The sequence below is a fragment of the Podarcis raffonei genome, chromosome 18 (assembly GCF_027172205.1).
Source record: "Podarcis raffonei isolate rPodRaf1 chromosome 18, rPodRaf1.pri, whole genome shotgun sequence".
Classification (NCBI taxonomy): Eukaryota; Metazoa; Chordata; class Lepidosauria; order Squamata; family Lacertidae; genus Podarcis; species Podarcis raffonei.
In genome coordinates, this window is record NC_070619.1 from 2,439,456 (window position 1) to 2,465,075 (window position 25,620).

General features: G+C 46.6%; 2 protein-coding genes across 3 annotated transcripts in view; both read left to right on the plus strand.

The window, feature by feature from the left end:
• The first annotated feature begins 4,842 nt into the window (after window positions 1–4,842).
• LOC128405848 (mucin-16-like) lies at window positions 4,843–21,122 on the plus strand. Its single transcript, XM_053372845.1, has 25 exons — window positions 4,843–5,264; window positions 7,503–7,619; window positions 8,575–8,703; window positions 10,855–11,009; window positions 11,097–11,164; window positions 11,294–11,466; window positions 13,617–13,643; window positions 14,139–14,293; window positions 14,385–14,452; window positions 14,612–14,784; window positions 15,315–15,341; window positions 15,851–16,005; window positions 16,097–16,164; window positions 16,275–16,447; window positions 16,892–16,918; window positions 17,265–17,419; window positions 17,511–17,578; window positions 17,738–17,910; window positions 18,437–18,463; window positions 18,959–19,113; window positions 19,205–19,272; window positions 19,432–19,604; window positions 20,143–20,169; window positions 20,679–20,833; window positions 21,102–21,122. Exons 1-25 carry the CDS (start codon window positions 4,853–4,855, stop codon window positions 21,120–21,122), a joined length of 2,949 nt encoding a protein of 982 aa, XP_053228820.1. The 5' UTR covers window positions 4,843–4,852.
• The window catches only part of LOC128405799 (mucin-16-like), a 52,063-nt gene continuing 47,378 nt past the window's right edge, over window positions 20,936–25,620 (plus strand). Inside the window, exons 1-12 of one of the 2 annotated variants that reach the window (XM_053372758.1) lie at window positions 20,936–20,992; window positions 21,102–21,274; window positions 21,809–21,835; window positions 22,122–22,276; window positions 22,373–22,440; window positions 22,568–22,740; window positions 23,062–23,088; window positions 23,308–23,456; window positions 23,542–23,609; window positions 23,742–23,914; window positions 25,102–25,128; window positions 25,452–25,606. In XM_053372758.1, the coding sequence (XP_053228733.1) occupies window positions 21,130–21,274; window positions 21,809–21,835; window positions 22,122–22,276; window positions 22,373–22,440; window positions 22,568–22,740; window positions 23,062–23,088; window positions 23,308–23,456; window positions 23,542–23,609; window positions 23,742–23,914; window positions 25,102–25,128; window positions 25,452–25,606 (1,167 nt within the window). In that variant the 5' untranslated portion in view covers window positions 20,936–20,992; window positions 21,102–21,129. The remainder of the gene's footprint in view (window positions 20,993–21,101; window positions 21,275–21,808; window positions 21,836–22,121; window positions 22,277–22,372; window positions 22,441–22,567; window positions 22,741–23,061; window positions 23,089–23,307; window positions 23,457–23,541; window positions 23,610–23,741; window positions 23,915–25,101; window positions 25,129–25,451; window positions 25,607–25,620) is intronic. The other variant, XM_053372759.1, reaches the window with a different exon arrangement.

The following is a 25,620-nucleotide window of genomic DNA, read 5'->3' on the forward strand; positions in this document are numbered from 1 at the left end:
TTCTCCACTGCAGACCACAGAGCTCCCATCCAGTACTGAGGCTCTATCCACTTCACCAATGGAGACTAAAGTGCTGACATCAACTGTACCAGAAGCCACTACTTCTCCACTGCAAACCACAGAGCTCCCATCCAATACTGAGGCTTTATCCACTTCAGCAAAGGAGACTACAGTGCTGACATCAACTGCACCAGAAGCCACCACTTCTCCACTGCAGACCACAGAGCTCCCATCAAGTACTGAAGCTCTATCCACTTCTCCAATGGAGACTACAGTGCTGACATCCACTGCACCAGAAGCCACCACTTCTCCACTGCAGACCACAGAGCTCCCATCTAGTACTGAGGCTCTATCAACTTCTCCAAAAGAGAAAGCAGTGCTGGCATCAACTGCAGCAGAAGCCACCACTTCTCCACTGCAGACTACAGAGCTCCCATCAACTACCGAGGTTCTATCCACTTCACCAATGGAGACTACAGTGCTGACATCAACTGCACCAGAAGCCACCACTTCTCAACAGCAAACCACAGAACTCCCATCAAGTACTGAGGCTCTATCCACTTCACCAATGGAGACTACAATCCTGACATCAACTGCACCAGAAGCCACCACTTCTCCACTGCAGACCACAGAGCTCCCATCCAGTACTGAGGCTCTATCCAGTACACCAATGGAGACTACAGTGCTGATATCAACTGTACCAGAAGCCACCACTTCTCCACTGCAGACCACAGAGCTCCCATCCAGTACTGAGGCTCTATCCAGTACACAAATGGAGACTACAGTGCTGATATCAACTGTACCAGAAGCCACCACTTCTCCACTGCAGACCACAGCGCTCCCATCAAGTTCTGAGGCTCTATCCACTTCTCCAATGGATACTACAGTGCTGACATCAATTGTACTAGAAGCCACAACTTCTCCACTGCAGAGCACAGCGCTCCCATCAAGTACTGAAGCTCTATCCACTTCACCAATGGAGACTACCAGGCTGACATCAACCTTACCAGAAGCCATCACTTCTCCACTGCAGACCACAGAGCTCCCATCAAGTACCGAGTTTCCATCCACTTCTCCAAAGGAGACTACCAGGCTGACATCAACTGAACCGGAAGCCACCACTTCTCCACTGCAGACCACAGAGCTCCCATCAAGTACCGAGGTTCCATCCACTTCTCCAAAGGAAACTACTAGGCTGACATCAACTGCACCAGAAGCCACCACTTCTCCACTGCAGACCACAGAGCTCCCATCCAGTACTGAGGCTCTATCCACTTCACCAATGGAGACTACCAGGCTGACATCAGCTGCACCAGAAGCCACCACTTCTCCACTGCAGACCACAGAGCTCCCATCCAGTACTGAGGCTCTATCCACTTCACCAATAGAGACTACAGTGCTGACATCCACTGTACCAGAAGCCACCACTTCTCCACTACAGACCACAGAGCTCCCATCTAGTACTGAGGCTCTATCCACTTCACCAATGGAGACTACAGTGCTGACATCAACCTTACCAGAAGCCACCACTTCTCCACTGCAGACCACAGAGCTCCCATCCAGTACTGAGGCTCTATCCACTTCACCAATGGAGACTACAGTGCTGACATCCACTGTACCAGAAGCCACCACTTCTCCACTGCAGACCACAGAGCTCCCATCCAGTACTGAGGCTCTATCCACTTCACCAATGGAGACTACCAGGCTGACATCAGCTGCACCAGAAGCCACCACTTCTCCACTGCAGACCACAGAGCTCCCATCCAGTACTGAGGCTCTATCCAGTACACCAATGGAGACTACAGTGCTGATATCAACTGTACCAGAAGCCACCACTTCTCCACTGCAGACCACAGAGCTCCCATCCAGTACTGAGGCTCTATCCAGTACACAAATGGAGACTACAGTGCTGATATCAACTGTACCAGAAGCCACCACTTCTCCACTGCAGACCACAGCGCTCCCATCAAGTTCTGAGGCTCTATCCACTTCTCCAATGGATACTACAGTGCTGACATCAATTGTACTAGAAGCCACAACTTCTCCACTGCAGAGCACAGCGCTCCCATCAAGTACTGAAGCTCTATCCACTTCACCAATGGAGACTACCAGGCTGACATCAACCTTACCAGAAGCCATCACTTCTCCACTGCAGACCACAGAGCTCCCATCAAGTACCGAGTTTCCATCCACTTCTCCAAAGGAGACTACCAGGCTGACATCAGCTGCACCAGAAGCCACCACTTCTCCACTGCAGACCACAGAGCTCCCATCCAGTACTGAGGCTCTATCCACTTCACCAATGGAGACTACCAGGCTGACATCAGCTGCACCAGAAGCCACCACTTCTCCACTGCAGACCACAGAGCTCCCATCCAGTACTGAGGCTCTATCCACTTCACCAATGGAGACTACCAGGCTGACATCAGCTGCACCAGAAGCCACCACTTCTCCACTGCAGACCACAGAGCTCCCATCCAGTACTGAGGCTCTATCCACTTCACCAATGGAGACTACCGGGCTGACATCAGCTGCACCAGAAGCCACCACTTCTCCACTGCAGACCACAGAGCTCCCATCAAGTACCGAGGTTATATCCACTTCACCAATGGAGACTACAGTGCTGACATCAACCTTACCAGAAGCCACCACTTCTCCACTGCAGACCACAGAGCTCCCATCCAGTACTGAGGCTCTATCCACTTCACCAATGGAGACTACAGTGCTGACATCCACTGTACCAGAATCCACCACTTCTTCACTGCAGACCACAGAGCTCCCATCCAGTACTGAGGCTCTATCCACTTCACCAATGGAGACTACAGTGCTGACATCCACCTTACCAGAAGCCACCACTTCTCCACTGCAGACCACAGAGCTCCCATCCAGTACTGAGGCTCTATCCACTTCACCAATGGAGACTACAGTGCTGACATCCACTGAACCGGAAGCCACCACTTCTCCACTGCAGACCACAGAGCTCCCATCAAGTACCGAGTTTCCATCCACTTCTCAAAAGGAGACTACCAGGCTGACATCAGCTGCACCAGAAGCCACCACTTCTCCACTGCAGACCACAGAGCTCCCATCCAGTACTGAGGCTCTATCCACTTCACCAATGGAGACTACCAGGCTGACATCAGCTGCACCAGAAGCCACCACTTCTCCACTGCAGACCACAGAGCTCCCATCCAGTACTGAGGCTCTATCCACTTCACCAATGGAGACTACCAGGCTGACATCAGCTGCACCAGAAGCCACCACTTCTCCACTGCAGACCACAGAGCTCCCATCCAGTACTGAGGCTCTATCCACTTCACCAATGGAGACTACCGGGCTGACATCAGCTGCACCAGAAGCCACCACTTCTCCACTGCAGACCACAGAGCTCCCATCAAGTACCGAGGTTATATCCACTTCACCAATGGAGACTACAGTGCTGACATCAACTGTACCAGAAGCCACCACTTCTCCACTGCATACCACAGAGCTCCCATCCAGTACTGAGGCTCTATCCACTTCACCAATAGAGACTACAGTGCTGACATCCACTGTACCAGAAGCCACCACTTCTCCACTGCAGACCACAGAACTCCCATCCAGTACTGAGGCTCTATCCTCTTCACCAATGGAGACTACAGTGCTGACATCCACTGTACCAGAAGCCACCACTTCTCCACTGCAGACCACAGAGCTCCCATCCAGTACTGAGGCTCTATCCACTTCACCAATAGAGACTACAGTGCTGACATCCACTGTACCAGAAGCCACCACTTCTCCACTACAGACCACAGAGCTCCCATCAACTACCGAGGTTCTATCCACTTCACCAATGGAGACTACAGTGCTGACATCAACCTTACCAGAAGCCACCACTTCTCCACTGCAGACCACAGAGCTCCCATCCAGTACTGAGGCTCTATCCACTTCACCAATGGAGACTACAGTGCTGACATCCACTGTACCAGAAGCCACCACTTCTCCACTACAGACCACAGAGCTCCCATCTAGTACTGAGGCTCTATCCACTTCACCAATGGAGACTACAGTGCTGACATCAACCTTACCAGAAGCCACCACTTCTCCACTGCAGACCACAGAGCTCCCATCCAGTACTGAGGCTCTATCCACTTCACCAATGGAGACTACAGTGCTGACATCCACTGTACCAGAAGCCACCACTTCTTCACTGCAGACCACAGAGCTCCCATCCAGTACTGAGGCTCTATCCACTTCACCAATGGAGACTACAGTGCTGACATCAACCTTACCAGAAGCCACCACTTCTCCACTGCAGACCACAGAGCTCCCATCCAGTACTGAGGCTCTATCCACTTCACCAATGGAGACTACAGTGCTGACATCAACTGTACCAGAAGCCACCACTTCTCCACTGCAGACCACAGAGCTCCCATCCAGTACTGAGGCTCTATCCACTTCACCAATGGAGACTACAGTGCTGACATCAACCTTACCAGAAGCCACCACTTCTCCAGTGCAAACCACAGAGCTCCCATCAAGTACCGAGGTTCCATCCACTTCTGCAAAGGAGACTACAGTGCTGACATCAACTGCACCAGAAGCCACCACTTCTCCACTGCAGACCACAGAGCTCCCATCCAGTACTGAGGCTCTATCCACTTCACCAATGGAGACTACAGTGCTGACATCAATTGCACCAGAAGCCACCACTTCTCCACTGCAGACTACAGAGCTCCCATCAACTACCGAGGTTCTATCCACTTCACCAATGGAGACTACAGTGCTGACATCAACTGCACCAGAAGCCACCACTTCTCAACAGCAAACCACAGAGCTCCCATCCAGTACTGAGGCTCTATCCACTTCACCAATGGAGACTACAGTGCTGACATCAACTGTACCAGAAGCCACCACTTCTCCACTGCAGACCACAGAGCTCCCATCCAGTACTGAGGCTCTATCCAGTACACCAATGGAGACTACAGTGCTGACATCAACCTTACCAGAAGCTACCACTTCTCCACTGCAGACCACAGAGCTCCCATCAAGTGCGAGATCTTTATCCACTTCTCCAGTAGATACTACAGAGGCAACATCAACCATACATGTTGCCTCCACTATTCCCATAGTGCCTGTGGAGGTCACGTCTAGTGGAGAACATCCATCCACTTCTGCAATGCGTACTACTGAGTTAGCATCATGGTCAATAGCTTTTTCTACTTCCCATGGAGAGACTACTGGATTCACATCAGAGACAGCCACCACTTTAGAGACAGAGAGAGGTATGTTCCTTTATTTCCTAAGGGCTCATCCACTCTTATCTTTCCCCAAATTTTCTAGGTGCAGGTCTGTGGTTTATAATGCTGTATCTGAATGTTCAAAACAAAACAAAACAACACTGACTCTTTCAGGAAAAAACTTGCTGTTTAATGCTGAATTGCAACAAATCTGCCAATTTAGTGATAAAGTGTGAGCTTCTGCAGAGGAAACTGCTGTGGCGGGCAAAAATGACTCAGCCTTTCCACTTTTAAAAAAGTTAGGAGTGCTTTACTTACAAACTCTCCTAAGGTCAGATTCATGTCATTTTCCATACAGAATTCAGAAAAAGTTGCACAGGCAGTAAAACTTAGTTTAGTTACAGTGGTAATTTTTTCCTATATTATTGGTTTAGTAACTCAAGAGAGGCTTATAAGAACAATGTGGTCTGAGCTGCAGCAACTAGCTCAGACCTCCTCACATTTTGAGCTTCTCAGACGCTGTGGTTTAAACCACTGTGCCGCTTGGACTAGCCGATCAGAAGGTTGGCGGTTCGAATCCCCACGACGGGGTGAGCTCCCATTGCTCAGTCCCTGCTCCTGCCCACCGTTCGAAAGCACGCAGTGCAAGTATACAAATAGGTACCACTCTGGCGGGAAGGTAAACGGCATTTCCGTGCGCTGCTCTGGTTTTGCCAGAAGCGACTTGGTCATGCTGGCCACATGACCCGGAAAAACTGTGGACAAACGCCGGCTCCCTCGGCCAGTAAAGCGAGATGAGCGCCGCAACCGCTGAGTCGTTCGCAACTGGACTTAATTGTCAGGGGTCTCTTTACCTTTAAGCCTGTTGGGACAGCTTACTCTATAGTCTTAACCCTCTCATGCAAAGGGCGAACCTCAACCTAGGAACACAGCACAAAAGGAAACCTACATGATCCCTTCCCTTATATACAGGATGCTTTGGAAGGAACAGGTATGGGGTCACCTGGCCCAGGCACTCCCTGTCTGACACAAACAGGAAGCAGGGGAGGATGGGGAGACCTGGAGGATGGCTTGGTGTCCTGAGTCCTATGCAGAGATCTTGGAAGGTTTGGTCAGAGTGGGTGGAGGAATGGGATGAGGATGTAGAGCTCTCAGAACTGGATCCCAAGGAGGTGCTCAGTAGATTAGGCGGCCTTGGCCTTGGGGACGGCCAACCCCAGTGGATCCTGAGACCCCAAGTGTTGCATCGCAGCAGTCTGATGTGACTCCAGCACTGTCAGAAAAGAGTCATTTGCATTTGAATATTCTCAACAGGTACAAATATTATAATGTTTGTTATTAACATAAGAAGGAGGTGACACATTTGCCGTATTTTTCGCTCTATAAGACGCACCAGACCGCAAGACGCACCTAGTTTTTGGAGGAGGAAAACAAGGAAAAAAATATTCTGAATCTCAGAAGCCAGAACAACAAGAGGGATCGGTGCGGAGCGAAAGCAGCGATCCCTCTTGCTGTTCTGGCTTCTGGGATAGCTGCGCAGCCTGCATTCGCTCCATAAGACGCACACACATTTCCCCTTACTTTTTAGGAGGGAAAAAGTGAGTCTTATAGAGCAAAAAAGACGGTATTTTCTATCCCATGTAAAGACTTTTCGACAGTCCGCTGTTGTTGGGGGTTCCCCCAGACCTCCTCTCAGTGGTCCTGCCTGAGGATCAGGACACCAACCATGCAAGTGTCTGACTTCTCCGCTTGTTGAATGGGAGGCCCTATGGGGCCAGTGGCATAGCGAGGGTTGCCCAGGGCCGTGTGGAGCAGGGTGGCAAACAAACAGTTGGAGTATGCTTTCACATTCAACTGCATGTGTCACCCAGGAGATCGCAGCTGCAGAGATAAGAAAATAGGAGCTGTTCCTTGGTCTGGAGAGGTCACTTCTGGGTTCCCATGGAGAAGCCCAGTGACGGAAGCATGTAGCTGTATTGAGGCAGCACTGGGTGTTGAAATTTTGTGCCCCTTACAATTTTGTGCCCAGGGCAATCGCCTCTGGGTCCCCCCTATGCCACACCACGGCACAGGGACTGTCAGTTGTTGGCACAACATCTTAGCTTCTCCTTTGCCACATATCTCGGACTCTGTTGCATTTTTTGACCCACATGCCGTATGCATCATAGCAACCGATGCACTGGCTGATGGAAACCGAGCTGAGAGTCTGTGTCTGAAAGTGGGAGCAGGGACATGTCAGCAAAGATCTCTGGCCGGCAGTAATGGAAATCTGTCCCCTTCCAGCCACCAAACGCAACGAATCTGTGATCCAGCCTGTTACCGAAAAGCCAATCCTGCAACCGGGAGGTGTTAAGAATGCCACAACGCCACAGGCAACTACGCCCCGTGTTGGAACAACAAGTGAGTATTAACTATTGCTGATACTGTTCGGGATAATTCACTTTCTGACCCACCCTTCACTACAATGTCCCTGGCAGGTCTTGCTCTCATTTTGAAAAGATGTCTATCCATATTCTGCAAATAGATAGATGATAGATAGATAGATAGATAGATAGATAGATAGATAGATAGATACTCTACTACACTGAAATGTTTCTTGGCTTGTCCTTGAATCTTCCTGCCACACTTGCCATCCTCTCCTTTCAATTCTGGATCCACACATCCTTTTCTAGTCCCTCCCCCTTTTCGGGGCGAGCAGAGTGGATCCAGAGCAGGGGTGGCTCAGAGATGGATGCAGCTGCCGAGCTGCTCAACTGCCTCATTCCTTTAGTCAGAATGACTGGATCTGTATCCGCCGCCCATGTCCTGGTTCATGACTAGGGCGTCCACATTTCACGGTCCTGCTCCTGTTACCATTTGCCAATCACCATGGGACTTTTTTGAGTGGTGGGGTGGCTTTTTTGAAGAAGCCTGTGTGTGAATTTGTTTTATGTGTGGGGATCAGTAAGGCTGTATTCCGATGGCATGAGTATCACGGTGACCGGTAGTTTCTTTGTCCGCCTTCACAACCGTTGTAACATGCCCCTTGTTATCTTCCGCCTGTTCTGCTGTTGAGGACTTCTTGGATCATTCTTTGTCTAGCTCCTCGCCTTTGACCTTACTGCCTTGGGTGACCCTGCTGGGAGTACGAGATTCCCGACAGCTTCACTCACAAGGGTCATAGGAACATGCAAGCCCACTCACCTGGACGAAACGATGATCCTTTGAGAACCAGTGCTCTAAGCATGCATCACATAAGTTATCTTTCGATTTCATTGATATGAACCCTTTCTGGGGACTTAAAGGGAGAAGGATTATCTCATCTCCCCATCACATATTCTCATGGTAACCCCCTGGCTCTCTATTTCCTCCATAGGCTCTTCCGCAAAACCTCCGCTGCCTCCACTTATACCCGCAACAGCCCGCACAACCATCAAAATCACCCCGGTAGTGACAACCCCCAGACAGCCGCCAGTAATTTCCTCCACGGCATCCCAGTTGACAAGTAAGAAAATTTCACAGTGATGGTTTTGTTTTTAATTATTAAAAAATGATTTTTAAAAGGAGGGGGAGCTGGAAGCATATTAATAATGATTTTATTATTTAGACCCCACACATCTGGCTGGGTTTCCCCAGCCACTCTGGGCGGCTTCCAGCAGATACAAAAACATTAAACATTGAAAAACATTTTAAAAACTTCTCAATACCAGGCTGCCTTTAGTTGTCTTCTAAAGATTGTATAGTTACTTATCTCCTTGGCATTTGATGGGAAGGGGTTCCACAGGGCCCGCCCCTGGGGAACTCCCACCTGAAACCTGCCGGCATTGGCCAATTGGCCGGCAGTTGGGAGATCCTTCCCCAGCCAGCCAACAGATCAGTGGAGCCCCCTGGCCACACCACCTTTGAAGGCGGGCAAACTTATGACATTCATTTCAAATCTTGTATTCTGGGTATTGCTTTATTTCATTTCCCCCTTTTAACCATCCTGGGTGCCCTTTGCTAAGAAAGAATGGGGTAGAAATTTACCGAATACACACGTTCATTTATTCCCCCTCTGTTCCAGCCACTCTGCCGATGCCAGCTCAAACAACAACCCCAATTCCAGCGGTTGAACAATTCACCCTCAATTTCACAACCACCAACCTCAAGTACAGGGAAGAGATGGGAACTCACAATTCCAAAATATTCAATGCAACGGAAAGTGATCTAATCCGCCTGGTAAGCCTGACTCCAAGGCAGTTAGCAAGGGATGTGTAGATAAATTTGTACACTTTTTATAGGGTGGAATATGCTCAGTGTCTTTTTCCTTCTTCAGCTTGATGGAATTCTCCTCAACAGCAGCATTGGCCCGGCATATCTGAGGTGCAGAGTGACTCAACTCAGGTAAGCCTTCCCCAAAGGTGGGAACATATCTGCTCTGCTGGCAACCCAGGCAAACAAGGTTGGCATCTTCTGTCCTCCCTTGTCCATATCTGAGGTCAATCCTGAATCTTGATTTCCCTCTCCTCCCAGACCGGTGAGAGATGGGGATGAAACCGGAATGGACGCCGTCTGCACTTACCGCAACGACTCCACCACGCCCGCCTTTGACCGAGTGAAGGTGTACCACGAGATCGTCAACCAGACCAGCGGTTTCACCGAGATGGGGCAATACTATCTGGAAAGATACAGCCTCTACGTCAACGGTAGCTGAGTGGTTTTTAAGCTTTGGATGTGCATCAATTATCTGGATGTCTGTGGATGTGTGTGTGTCCATGAATGTTAATAAAAGCAACACAGCGGTTCCCCCAGCCCAGCCTTCTTCAGAGGCCAAATTTCTAGCACCGAATGCTGCAGACTTTGATGAATATGATACTGTGTGTTGTTTGGGTAGAACGGGGCTAATCATGATGCAGAGATATGACTATGGAGGTTTTCACCAGATGTTGTGTGAGGGTCTGAGGCTCCCTTGGCAGTGAGATGATTTTCTCATAGAAGTAAAGGATGTTAATTCCTGTGTACAGATGGTGCACCGTCTAAAGTAGTGAGGAATCCCAACCAGTTACTATTATATTTCAAAAGCCTGTTTGTGGTACTACATTATGCAATTTCATAAATGATCGTCTCTTCCATTTCCCTAGGTTATCATGAAACCCCGCCTGAAACAAGTAAGTGGAACCAAATTCAAATTCTAACACAGCAAGCCCCCCCCCCCCGACAATCAGAGGAGCTGATGTTGACAATGCATGAGTGGAAGTGTACCAAAATGAAGCTTCTTTGACTCAAGCGATTCATTTGTTAGATTTATCAGTCTCACCATGTGATCGACACTTAGTTGACATACAAAATATTTCAATATGTTAAGAAGGGGATATATAATTTGAGAATATGGAGTTTCATGGCCTTTGTTTTAATTCTTGCATTCTGAATATTGCTTTATTTGGTTTTCTTTTCTGAATTCTCAATCACACCATTCCATCGACTTTTGTTGAAAATAAAAGTATTTCAATCTCTTAAGGAGGAAATATATATCGTGAGTCCTGGGAGTTTGATGTCTTGCATTTTAATTATTGTATTCTGGGAATTCCTTCATTTGATTTCCTCTTGTTTTAACTATTCTGCTTCCCCTTTGGGAAGGGTGGAATGGAAATTCATAACATACCTACATCTATTACAGCCACTCTGCCAACGCCAGCCCAAACAACAACCCCAATTCCAGCGGTTGAACAATTCACCCTCAATTTCACAATCACCAACCTGAAGTACAGGGAAGAGATGGGAACTCACAATTCCAAAATATTCAATGCAACGGAAAGTGATCTAATCCGCCTGGTAAGCCTGACTCCATGGCAGTTAGCAAGGGATGTGTGGACACTTTCTGTAGGGTGGAATATACTCAGTGTCTTTTTCCTTCTTCAGCTTGATGGAATTCTCCTCAACAGCAGCATTGGCCCGGCATATCTGAGGTGCAGAGTGACTCAACTCAGGTAAGCCTTCCTAAAAGGCGAGAACGTATCTGCTGTGCTGGCAACCCAGGCAAACAAAGTTGGCATCTTCTGTCCTCCCTTGTCCATATCTGTGGTCAATCCTGAATCTTGATTTCCCTCTCCTCCCAGACCGGTGAGAGATGGGGATGAAACCGGAATGGACGCCGTCTGCACTTACCGCAACGACTCCACCACGCCCGCCTTTGACCGAGTGAAGGTGTACCACGAGATCATCAACCAGACCAACGGTTTCACCGAGATGGGGCAATACTATCTGGAAAGATACAGCCTCTACGTCAACGGTAGCTGAGTGGTTTTTAAGCTTTGGATGTGCATCAATTATCTGGATGTCTGTGGATCTGTGTGTGTGTCCATGAATGTTACTAGAAGCAACACAGCAGTTTCCCCAGTCCAGCCCTCTCCAGAGGCCAAATTTCTGAGACAGAATGCTGCGGACTTTGTTGAATATGATACTGTGTGTTGTTTGGGTAGAACGGGGCTAATCATGATGCAGAGATATGACTATGGAGGTTTTCACCAGATATTGTGTGAGGGTCTGAGGCTCCCTTGGCAGTGAGATGATTTTCTCATAGAGTTGAAGGATGTTTATTCCTGTGTACAGACGGTGCACCGTCCAAAATAGTGAGAAATCCCAACCAGTTACTATTATCTTTGAAAAGCCTGTTTGTTGTATTATATCATGCAATTTCCTGAATTAACGTCTCTTGCATTTCCATAGGTTATCATGAAACCCCTCTTAAAACGAGTAAGTAGAACCAAATTTAAATTCTGAAAACAACACCCCAATCTGACAAAAACAGGGAAAAGAGTGATGGGATGGGGGGGGTGATGTGGAAAATGCACCAGGGGAAGTCTAGCAACATGAGTACTCTTTGGTTTGTTTGTTTGTTTGTTTGTTTCTTTGTTTGTTTGTTTAGATTTCCAAATCTCACCATATGATCGACTTCTGGTTGACATTGAAAATATTTCAATCTGTTAAGAAGGGGATATATAGTTTGAGAATATGAAGTTTCATGGCCTTTGTTTTAATTCTTGCATTCTGAATATTGCTTTATCTTTTCTCAATTCACATTCACACCATTACATCGACTTTTGTTGAAATTAAAATTATTTCAATCTCTTAAGGTGGAAACATATATTGTGCGAGACCTGGGAGTTTGATGTCATGCATTTTAATTACTGTATTCTGGGAATTCCTTCATTTGATTTCCTCTTGTTTTAACCTTTCTGCTTCCCCTTTGGGAAGGGTGGAATGGAAATTAAAGAAATACCTATGTCTCTTCCAGCCACTCTGCCCACGCCTGCCCAAACAACAACCCCAATTCCAGCGGTTGAACAATTCACCGTCAATTTCACCGTCACCAACCTCAAATACAGGGAAGAGATGGGACAACCCAATTCTACAGTGTTCAACACAACGGAAAGAGCACTCATCGCAGTGGTAAGTCTGATTGCGACTGCTTGTGAGAACGGCTTGTGAGGAGGGGTAGACCAGGCTCTTGTTTTGACCTCGTGTCTCATTCCTCTCTCAGCTTGGCAGATTCCTCAGCAACAGCAGCATTGGCCCTGCGTATCTGGGGTGCAGAGTGACTCAACTCAGGTAAGTCTTCCTCCAGTGGGAACACACCTTGCAAGTCCTCCAAAGAGAGAACATTTATTTGCTGCTCATGCCACACCTTGGCAAGTGGGACTCCATCCTTTCTTCCCTTGTGGACCATTCTGCATCCTGAATGATCGTCCTCTCTCTTTGTCCTCCCAGACCAGTGAAGAACGGGCATGAAACTGGAATGGACGCCGTCTGCACTTACCGCAATGACTCCGCCTTTGACCGAGTGAAGGTGTACCACGAGATCGTCAACCAGACGGACAACTTCAGCAAGATGGGGCCCTATGAGGTGGAAAGATACAGCCTCTACGTCAATGGTAAACAAGTTGTGGAGCCCTTGAATTGCATAGATTCTCTCTCTCTCTCTCTCTCTGTGTGTGTGTGAGAGAGAGAGAGAGAGAGAGAGTGAGTGAGAGAGAGAGAGAGTGTGTGTGTTTTGTGCAGTACCCTCAAGCCCAGCCTTCATCTGAGCCAATGTTTACAGAGATATTAGGATCCCTGCTTGTGAGCTGAATGCTGGGGTATTTTCAAGTGATTTTGTTCCTGCTTGAGTTGCTGTGCCAATCGGGGTGCAGGGATGATGTTATAGAGGTCTTTGTCCTTTGCCCAGAAGGCCTCCCCATGTCATGAAAGTGTCCAAAGCTGATTGAGGTGATTGTCATGTGATGGACATGATTGTGTCATATACGTGCAGGATGGGTCTCACTGCCTCTGTGTAGTGTATCTTCCAAATACAGGAGGACATAAGTATTCTCCTGCCCCAGAAAAAACCCTCTATCAATATATTGAGAGCTTCTCAAATGACCGTCTCTTACTTTTCTGTAGGTTATCATGAAGACCCGCCTGAAACAAGTAAGTAGAACCACATTGAAATTCTAACACTTATACCCCCCCTCCAACAATCAGAGTAGCTGATGTTGAAAATGCATGAGTGGAAGAGTAACAAAATGAAGCTTCTTTGATTCAAGTGATTAATTTGTTAGATTTATCAGTCTCACCATGTGATCAACACCAAGTTGACATGGCAAATATTTCAATCCGTTAAGAAGGGGATATATAATTTGAGAATATAAAGTTTCATGGCCTTCCTTTTAATTCCTGCATTCTGAATATTGCTTTATTTGGTTTTCTTTTCTCATTTCTCAATCACACGATTCCTTCAACTTCTAGTTGAAATTAAAAGTATTTCAATCTCTTAAGGTGGAAACATATATTGTGTGAGACCTAGGAGTTTGATGTCTTGCATTTTAATTATTGTATTCTGGGAATTCCTTCATTTGATTTTCTCTTGTTTTAACTTTGGGAAGGGTGGAATGGAAATTTATGAAATACCTATGCCTATTCCAGCCACTCTGCCCACACCTGCCCAAACAACAACCCCAATTCCAGCGGTTGAACAATTCACCGTCAATTTCACCATCACCAACCTCAAATACAGGGAAGAGATGGGACAACCCAATTCTACAGTGTTCAACACAACGGAAAGAGCACTCATCGCAGTGGTAAGTCTGATTGCGACTGCTTGTGAGAACGGCTTGTGAGGAGGGGTAGACCAGGCTCTTGTTTTGACCTCGTGTCTCATTCCTCTCTCAGCTTGGCAGATTCCTCAGCAACAGCAGCATTGGCCCTGCGTATCTGGGGTGCAGAGTGACTCAACTCAGGTAAGTCTTCCTCCAGTGGGAACACACCTTGCAAGTCCTCCAAAGAGAGAACATTTATTTGCTGCTCATGCCACACCTTGGCAAGTGGGACTCCATCCTTTCTTCCCTTGTGGACCATTCTGCATCCTGAATGATCGTCCTCTCTCTTTGTCCTCCCAGACCAGTGAAGAACGGGCATGAAACTGGAATGGACGCCGTCTGCACTTACCGCAATGACTCCACCAGCCCCGCCTTTGACCGAGTGAAGGTGTACCACGAGATCGTCAACCAGACGGACAACTTCAGCAAGATGGGGCCCTATGAGGTGGAAAGATACAGCCTCTACGTCAATGGTAAACAAGTTGTGGAGCCCTTGAATTGCATAGATTCTCTCTCTCTCTCTCTCTCTCTCTCTCTGTGTGTGTGTGTGTGTGTGAGAGAGAGAGAGAGAGAGAGAGAGAGAGTGAGTGAGAGAGAGAGAGAGTGTGTGTGTTTTGTGCAGTACCCTCAAGCCCAGCCTTCATCTGAGCCAATGTTTACAGAGATATTAGGATCCCTGCTTGTGAGCTGAATGCTGGGGTATTTTCAAGTGATTTTGTTCCTGCTTGAGTTGCTGTGCCAATCGGGGTGCAGGGATGATGTTATAGAGGTCTTTGTCCTTTGCCCAGAAGGCCTCCCCATGTCATGAAAGTGTCCAAAGCTGATTGAGGTGATTGTCATGTGATGGACATGATTGTGTCATATACGTGCAGGATGGGTCTCACTGCCTCTGTGTAGTGTATCTTCCAAATACAGGAGGACATAAGTATTCTCCTGCCCCAGAAAAAACCCTCTATCAATATATTGAGAGCTTCTCAAATGACCGTCTCTTACTTTTCTGTAGGTTATCATGAAGACCCGCCTGAAACAAGTAAGTAGAACCACATTGAAATTCTAACACTTATACCCCCCCTCCAACAATCAGAGTAGCTGATGTTGAAAATGCATGAGTGGAAGAGTAACAAAATGAAGCTTCTTTGATTCAAGTGATTAATTTGTTAGATTTATCAGTCTCACCATGTGATCAACACCAAGTTGACATGGCAAATATTTCAATCCGTTAAGAAGGGGATATATAATTTGAGAATATAAAGTTTCATGGCCTTCCTTTTAATTCCTGCATTCTGAATATTGCTTTATTTGGTTTTCTTTTCTCATTTCTCAATCACACGATTCCATCAACTTCTAGTTGAAATTAAAAGTATTTCAATCTCTTAAGGTGGAAACATATATTGTGTGAGACCTGGGAGTTTGATGTCTTGCATTTTAATAATTGTATTCTGGGAATTCCTTCATTTGATTTCCTCTTGTTTTAACTATTCTACTTCCCCTTTGGGAAGGGTGGAATGGAAATTTATGAAATACCTATGTCTCTTCCAGCCACTCTGCCCACGCCTGCCCAAACAACAACCCCAATTCCAGCGGTTGAACAATTCACCGTCAATTTCACCGTCACCAACCTCAAATACAGGGAAGAGATGGGACAACCCAATTCTACAGTGTTCAACACAACGGAAAGAGCACTCATCGCAGTGGTAAGTCTGATTGCGACTGCTTGTGAGAACGGCTTGTGAGGAGGGGTAGACCAGGCTCTTGTTTTGACCTCGTGTCTCATTCCTCTCTCAGCTTGGCAGATTCCTCAGCAACAGCAGCATTGGCCCTGCGTATCTGGGGTGCAGAGTGACTCAGCTCAGGTAAGTCTTCCTCCAGTGGGAACACACCTTGGCAAGTGGAACTCCATCCTTTCTTCCCTTGTGGACCATTCTGCATCCTGAATGATCGTCCTCTCTCTTTGTCCTCCCAGACCAGTGAAGAACGGGCATGAAACTGGAATGGACGCCGTCTGCACTTACCGCAATGACTCCACCAGCCCCGCCTTTGACCGAGTGAAGGTGTACCACGAGATCGTCAACCAGACGGACAACTTCAGCAAGATGGGGCCCTATGAGGTGGAAAGATACAGCCTCTACGTCAATGGTAAACAAGTTGTGGAGCCCTTGATGTACATCGATTGTCTCTCTCTGTGTGTTTTGTGCAGTACCCCCAAGTCCAGCCTTCATCTGAGTCAATGTTTGCAAAGATATTCAGACCCTTTCTTGCAAACTAAATGCTGGGGTATTTTCATGTGATTTTGTGCTGCTTGAGTTGCTGTGGAAATCTGGGTGCAGGGATGACATTATAGAGGTTTTTGTCCTCTAACCAGGAGGCTTCATGAAAGTGTCCAAAGCTAATTGAGGTGATTGCCGTGTGGCAGACATGATTGTGTCGTATACGTGCAGGATGTGTCTCACTGCCTCTGTGTAGTGCATCTTGTAAATACAGGACGACATAACTATTCTCCTGCCCCAGAAAACACCCTCCATATTTTAAACATCAATATATTGAGAGTTTCTCAAAAGACTGTCTCTTACTTTTCTGTAGGTTATCATGAAGACCCTCCTGAAACAAGTAAGTAGAACCCCATTTAAATTCTAACACAACACCCACCTTCTGACAATCAGAGGAGCTGATGTTGACAATGCATGACTGGAAGAGTACCAAAATGAAACTTCTTTGATTCACGTGATTCATTTGTTAGATATATCAGTCCCACCAGGGGGTGGACTTGCTGCTTACTTTCAAAATATTTCAATCCTTTAATGAGATTGTGAAAGCAAGGTGTGCTGGATGGCCTTCATTTCAGTTATTGCATTCTGGATATTGCTATGTTGGGTTTTTTCTTCTTTTCCTATCCTGGGGGCCCTTTGGGAAGGAGGAGTGGGATAGACATTCATTCTTTTCCCTTCCATCCCAGCCACTCTGCCCACGCCTGTCCAAACAAAAACCCCAATTCCAGCGGTTGAACAATTCACCGTCAATTTCACCGTCGCCAACCTCAAGTACAGGGAAGAGATGGGACAACCCAATTCTACAGTGTTCAACACAACGGAAAGAGCACTCATCGCAGTGGTAAGTCTGATTGCGACTGCTTGTGAGAACGGCTTGTGAGGAGGGGTAGACCAGGCTCTTGTTTTGACCTCGTGTCTCATTCCTCTCTCAGCTTGGCAGATTCCTCAGCAACAGCAGCATTGGCCCTGCGTATCTGGGGTGCAGAGTGACTCAACTCAGGTAAGTCTTCCTCCAGTGGGAACACACCTTGCAAGTCCTCCAAAGAGAGAACATTTATTTGCTGCTCATGCCACACCTTGGCAAGTGGGACTCCATCCTTTCTTCCCTTGTGGACCATTCTGCATCCTGAATGATCGTCCTCTCTCTTTGTCCTCCCAGACCAGTGAAGAACGGGCATGAAACTGGAATGGACGCCGTCTGCACTTACCGCAATGACTCCACCAGCCCCGCCTTTGACCGAGTGAAGGTGTACCACGAGATCGTCAACCAGACGGACAACTTCAGCAAGATGGGGCCCTATGAGGTGGAAAGATACAGCCTCTACGTCAATGGTAAACAAGTTGTGGAGCCCTTGAATTGCATAGATTCTCTCTCTCTCTCTCTCTCTCTCTGTGTGTGTGTGTGTGTGAGAGAGAGAGAGAGAGAGAGAGAGAGTGAGTGAGTGAGAGAGAGAGAGAGTGTGTGTGTTTTGTGCAGTACCCTCAAGCCCAGCCTTCATCTGAGCCAATGTTTACAGAGATATTAGGATCCCTGCTTGTGAGCTGAATGCTGGGGTATTTTCAAGTGATTTTGTTCCTGCTTGAGTTGCTGTGCCAATCGGGGTGCAGGGATGATGTTATAGAGGTCTTTGTCCTTTGCCCAGAAGGCCTCCCCATGTCATGAAAGTGTCCAAAGCTGATTGAGGTGATTGTCATGTGATGGACATGATTGTGTCATATACGTGCAGGATGGGTCTCACTGCCTCTGTGTAGTGTATCTTCCAAATACAGGAGGACATAAGTATTCTCCTGCCCCAGAAAAAACCCTCTATCAATATATTGAGAGCTTCTCAAATGACCGTCTCTTACTTTTCTGTAGGTTATCATGAAGACCCGCCTGAAACAAGTAAGTAGAACCACATTGAAATTCTAACACTTATACCCCCCCTCCAACAATCAGAGTAGCTGATGTTGAAAATGCATGAGTGGAAGAGTAACAAAATGAAGCTTCTTTGATTCAAGTGATTAATTTGTTAGATTTATCAGTCTCACCATGTGATCAACACCAAGTTGACATGGCAAATATTTCAATCTGTTAAGAAGGGGATATATAATTTGAGAATATAAAGTTTCATGGCCTTCCTTTTAATTCCTGCATTCTGAATATTGCTTTATTTGGTTTTCTTTTCTCATTTCTCAATCACACGATTCCTTCAACTTCTAGTTGAAATTAAAAGTATTTCAATCTCTTAAGGTGGAAACATATATTGTGTGAGACCTAGGAGTTTGATGTCTTGCATTTTAATTATTGTATTCTGGGAATTCCTTCATTTGATTTTCTCTTGTTTTAACTTTGGGAAGGGTGGAATGGAAATTTATGAAATACCTATGCCTATTCCAGCCACTCTGCCCACACCTGCCCAAACAACAACCCCAATTCCAGCGGTTGAACAATTCACCGTCAATTTCACCATCACCAACCTCAAATACAGGGAAGAGATGGGACAACCCAATTCTACAGTGTTCAACACAACGGAAAGAGCACTCATCGCAGTGGTAAGTCTGATTGCGACTGCTTGTGAGAACGGCTTGTGAGGAGGGGTAGACCAGGCTCTTGTTTTGACCTCGTGTCTCATTCCTCTCTCAGCTTGGCAGATTCCTCAGCAACAGCAGCATTGGCCCTGCGTATCTGGGGTGCAGAGTGACTCAACTCAGGTAAGTCTTCCTCCAGTGGGAACACACCTTGCAAGTCCTCCAAAGAGAGAACATTTATTTGCTGCTCATGCCACACCTTGGCAAGTGGGACTCCATCCTTTCTTCCCTTGTGGACCATTCTGCATCCTGAATGATCGTCCTCTCTCTTTGTCCTCCCAGACCAGTGAAGAACGGGCATGAAACTGGAATGGACGCCGTCTGCACTTACCGCAATGACTCCACCAGCCCCGCCTTTGACCGAGTGAAGGTGTACCACGAGATCGTCAACCAGACGGACAACTTCAGCAAGATGGGGCCCTATGAGGTGGAAAGATACAGCCTCTACGTCAATGGTAAACAAGTTGTGGAGCCCTTGAATTGCATAGATTCTCTCTCTCTCTCTCTCTCTCTGTGTGTGTGTGTGTGTGTGAGAGAGAGAGAGAGAGAGAGAGAGAGAGAGAGAGAGAGTGAGTGAGTGAGAGAGAGAGAGAGTGTGTGTGTTTTGTGCAGTACCCTCAAGCCCAGCCTTCATCTGAGCCAATGTTTACAGAGATATTAGGATCCCTGCTTGTGAGCTGAATGCTGGGGTATTTTCAAGTGATTTTGTTCCTGCTTGAGTTGCTGTGCCAATCGGGGTGCAGGGATGATGTTATAGAGGTCTTTGTCCTTTGCCCAGAAGGCCTCCCCATGTCATGAAAGTGTCCAAAGCTGATTGAGGTGATTGTCATGTGATGGACATGATTGTGTCATATACGTGCAGGATGGGTCTCACTGCCTCTGTGTAGTGTATCTTCCAAATACAGGAGGACATAAGTATTCTCCTGCCCCAGAAAAAACCCTCTATCAATATATTGAGAGCTTCTCAAATGACCGTCTCTTACTTTTCTGTAGGTTATCATGAAGACCCGCCTGAAACAAGTAAGTAGAACCACATTGAAATTCTAACACTTATACCCCCCCTCCAACAATCAGAGTAGCTGATGTTGAAAATGCATGCGTGGAAGAGTAACAAAATGAAGCTTCTTTGATTCAAGTGATTAATTTGTTAGATTTATCAGTCTCACCATGTGATCAACACCAAGTTGACATGGCAAATATTTCAATCTGTTAAGAAGGGGATATATAATTTGAGAATATAAAGTTTCATGGCCTTCCTTTTAATTCCTGCATTCTGAATATTGCTTTATTTGGTTTTCTTTTCTCATTTCTCAATCACACGATTCCATCAACTTCTAGTTGAAATTAAAAGTATTTCAATCTCTTAAGGTGGAAACATATATTGTGTGAGACCTGGGAGTTTGATGTCTTGCATTTTAATAATTGTATTCTGGGAATTCCTTCATTTGATTTCCTCTTGTTTTAACTATTCTACTTCCCCTTTGGGAAGGGTGGAATGGAAATTTATGAAATACCTATGTCTCTTCCAGCCACTCTGCCCACACCTGCCCAAACAACAACCCCAATTCCAGCGGTTGAACAATTCACCATCAATTTCACTGTCACCAACCTCAAGTACAGGGAAGAGATGGGACAACCCAATTCTACAGTGTTCAACACAACGGAAAGAGCACTCATCGCAGTGGTAAGTCTGATTGCGACTGCTTGTGAGAACGGCTTGTGAGGAGGGGTAGACCAGGCTCTTGTTTTGACGTCGTGTCTCATTCCTCTCTCAGCTTAGCAGATTCCTCAGCAACAGCAGCATTGGCCCTGCGTATCTGGGGTGCAGAGTGACTCAGCTCAGGTAAGTCTTCCTCCAATGGGAGCACACCTTGCAAGTGGGACTCCATCCTTTCTTCCCTTGTGGACCATTCTGCATCCTGAATGATCGTCCTCTCTCTTTGTCCTCCCAGACCAGTGAAGAACGGGCATGAAACTGGAATGGACGCCGACTGCACTTACCGCAATGACTCCACCAGCCCCGCCTTTGACCGAGTGAAGGTGTACCACGAGATCGTCAACCAGACGGACAACTTCAGCAAGATGGGGCCCTATGAGGTGGAAAGATACAGCCTCTACGTCAATGGTAAACAAGTTGTGGAGCCCTTGAATTGCATAGATTCTGTGTGTGTGTGTGTGTGTGTGTGTGTGTGTGTGTGTGTGTGTGTGTAAAGAGAGAGAGAGAGAGAGAGAGAGAGAGAGAGAGAGAGAGAGAGTGTTTTGTGCAGTACCATCAAACGCAGCCTTCATCTGAGCCAATGTTTACAGAGATTTTAGGATCCCTGCTTGTGAACTGAATGCTGGGGTATATTCATGTGATTTTGTTCCTGCTTGAGTTGCTGTGCCAATCTGGGTGCAGGGATGACGTTATAGAGGTTTGTGTCCTCTGCCCAGAAGGCCTCCCCATGTCATGAAAGTGTCCAAAGCTGATTGAGGTGATTGTCATGTGATGGACATGATTGTGTCATATACGTGTGAGATGCTTCTCAGTTCCTCAGCTTGGTGCATCTTCTGAATACAGGAGGACGTAACAATTCTCCTGCCCCAGAAAAGAACCTCCTCATTTTAAATATCAATATATTGAGAGCTTCTCAAATGACCGTCTCTTACTTTTCTGTAGGTTATCATGAAGACCCTCCTGAAACAAGTAAGTAGAACCACATTGAAATTGTAACACAACACACTCCCAGTTTATCTTGTCCTTTTCTAGGTTACAATGAAGCCCCTCTTGAAGCAAGAAAGTACCACCTAAGTATTTTTAAGTAGAGTCTCTTACAACATAGTCAGGGATGAGACTCATGATGTTAAAGCATTTGGTAATGCATCAGTGAACCGTGTGTCAATATGAGCACCCTTTAATGGATAGAGTATAATAATTGTATAATGCTATAAATCTCTTGACCCTAGCACATATCTTTCTTCTCCTGTTCCAGCCACTTTGCCAGCACCAACACAATCACAAACCCCAACCCCAACACTTGAACGCTTCACCATCAATTGTACCGTAACCAACCTCAGATACAAGCCAGAAATGGGAATTCCCAACTCAAAGGCCTTCAACGCTACAGAGAAAGTGCTCACCATGCTGGTGAGTCTGATTTTGAGGCACTTGTGAGAATGGCATGCAATGAGGTGTGAGTGAGCTTGTTGATTTCACCAATTAAGTGTTTCTTTTCTTCTTCAGTTTGGAAGAATTCTCCGCAACAGCAGCATTGGCCCGGCGTACCTGGGATGCGAAGTGACTCAGCTCAGGTAAGCCTTCCTCAAATGTGGAAACATGTATCCTCTGGACATTACTCACTCCGGCAACAGTGACTTCATCCCTCCTCTGTTGTCCACCTTTTTGGTCTGTCCTGAAATTCTTTCTCTCTCCTCCCAGACCGGTGAGCAATGGGGAGGAAACCGGAATGGATGCCGTCTGCACTTACCGCAATGACTCCACCACACCAGCCTTTGACCGGGTGAAGGTGTACCATGAGATCGTCAACCAGACCAACGGTTTCACCAAGATGGGTCCCTACAGCATGGAAAGATACAGCCTATACGTCAATGGTAACCAGCTGTTTCCTGTTCATCTCATGTGCATGCCTTATCTCTGTGTGTCATAGTACAGAAATAGACTCTGAGCTCAGTTTTCTTGTTGTGTCCATGATTTCCTGAGAGATGAGGCCTCTCACTCCAGAACTGAGAGCTCTCTAAATGGGGATGTCATGTTGCATAGGCAGAAGGAAATTAGGGAGTGGGACATGGAGGGGGCAAGCCTCCCCTGAGGAGGATTACACTCAGTCTGAATTGAACCCTTTTCAAGTGTCTACAACTGAAATACTGCTCTCTTGGTTCAATCACAAACCAGCCTGTCTTCCTTTGTCCTAGGTTATCATGAGGTCCCAGCTGAATCAAGTAAGTTTACTTTTAAAAATCCTACATCTTTAAGCCCTTCATGGCCCTTTCACAAAACTCAAGGAAAGGAGTTATAGAAAGGCAATAGTGTTGGCTGTTTGTCAACGGAAGAGCATCATTGTGAACACATATAAATTGATTGGTTGTTATTTTGGTGAGTCACACCATGCAGCAAGCCGCTAGCCTCTCCTGATCCATTTATTTCATTTCCTGTGGTAGCCCCTCCACCAGCCCTGACACCAACCCCAGCCCTGGCAGTTGAACCCTTCACCGTCAACTGGACCGTAACCAACCTCAAGTATAACCCAGAAATGGGGACGCCCAATTCAAAGGCCTTCAACGCTACAGAGAAAGCTCTCACCACGCTGGTAAGTCCAGTTCCTGCCCACTTGTGAGAATGGCTTGTCACGCTTCTATCGATTTGATGTACTCAATGCCTCCTTCATTTTTCAGCTGGGAAGAATTCTCCGCAACAGCAGCATTGGCCCGGCGTATGTGGGATGCAAAGTGACTCAGCTCAGGTGAGCCATCCCCAAATACGGGAACCCTTTAGCTCTGATCATCCCTTGAACGGACACAAATGATCCTGTCTCGCCCAACCGTTCCAACTGCTCATAATTCTGCTCCACCTCTCTCTCTCTCTTTCCTCCCAGACCTGTGAGTGATGGGGATGAAACCGGAATGGACGCCGTCTGCACTTACCGCAACGACTCCACCACGCCCGCCTTTGACCGAGTGAAGGTGTACCACGAGATCGTCAACCAGACCAGCGGTTTCACCAAGATGGGTCCCTACAGCATGGAAAGATACAGCCTATACGTCAATGGTAACCAGCTGTTTCCTAATCATCTAATGTGCATGCCTTATCTCCGTGTGGGGTTTGTGTCATAGTACAGAAATAGACTCTCCTCTGAGCTCAGATTTCTTGTTGTGTCCATGATTTCCTGAGAGATGAGGCCTCTCACTCCATCATCATCATCATCATTTTTAATTTGTATACCTTCTTTCTATCTTACAATACTCAAGGCGGTTTACAAGCTGAAGAAACAAAAAATGTACATCTTATAACAATCTAATGCAATACAAAAATGTGATAATAAAGATAACTTTAAAATAGGCAGCCTACATCAAAAAAGTAACATTCAACAATCATTAGAATAGTATAAAATAATAATATCAATGTCAGGTGGCTGTAGCGGTTGCTCGAGAGTAACCAGGCAGGACTCCGACCTGTGTTTTACAGGCTTTATTTTTGTGCAAACTATTTACAGCGAAGAGCCCCAAAACTCATGTCTGGCTCAATCGCTAGCAGAATCCGGGAGTGGTCTTTTTTTGGAGCTCCCCAACATAAGAGTCTCGTTACCCCCAACCGTCTCCTCCCCTCTCTGCGCCCCAAACTTCTGCGCAGAATGGGCGATGGCAAGGGCGTGTTTCCCTCCAGACCAGCTTGCCCAGAAGTGGTGTTAAGGCTCCTACCAGCGTCCTCTGGTCCTTCCACCTCTTCCCCACCGGAGGTGGGGCTTTCCTCCTCCCCGGAAGAGGAGCTGCATCGCAATATTTTCAGAGGCTCCCTGTAACACAACTGCCCTTCTATTTCTCGCCTCTGAGCCAATGGCAGTTCCCTATCAATCAACATATAAAAGTTAAACAGAAATCCACTCAACAGTTACAATAAATGATATCTAAACTATAATCAATAAAACAATGGCAAGCCACAGTACATAAAACAATAAAATACACATTGGGAAGCAAAGACTAGATGGTAGAGCAAGGCAGGTGGAAGGAGGGCTTGCCTGATGGAGTCTCTCCCCTCAGTTCTTCCTTCAGGAACAGCACCCTTATGAGGGGAATTCATGTTTCATAGATGGAAAGAAGGGGGAATGGAGAGGGGGAGCCTCTCCTGAGGAGGATTACACTCAGAGGAAGTCTGGATTGAACCCTTTTCAAGTGTCAACAACTGAAACACCACTGTCTTGCTCCATTCATAAACAAGCCTGTCTTCCTTTGTTCTAGGTTATAATGAAGTTCCTGTTGCATCAAGTAAGTACCATATCATAATCCTTAAATTGTGTGCATATGTTGTAGAAATTTTTCCACATTTATTATGGTATTTTTGTGATACACAAACGACATGAGAATACTTGCTATACTTGTTTGTATGACATTATTCGTGTTTATAAAACCCAATAAAATAAAAATATAAAAATTGTACTCCTCATGACAAACTCAAGGGAACGACTAAAATAAGGGTGTCAGTAATGGCTGTGGCTCAGTAGAAGAGCATAAATTTTAACATGCTTTTGTTGCTTTGCTGTGTGTCACAATCCCATCACACAATGTACCTCCTATGCTTCCACTTTCAGCCACTCTGCCAACGCCAACACAAACCCCAACCCCAGTCCCAACACTTGAACGCTTCACCCTCAACTGTACCGTAACCAACCTCAGATACAAGCCAGAAATGGGAACTCCCAACTCAAAGGCCTTCAACGCTACAGAGAAAGCGCTCACCATGCTGGTAAGTCTGATCCC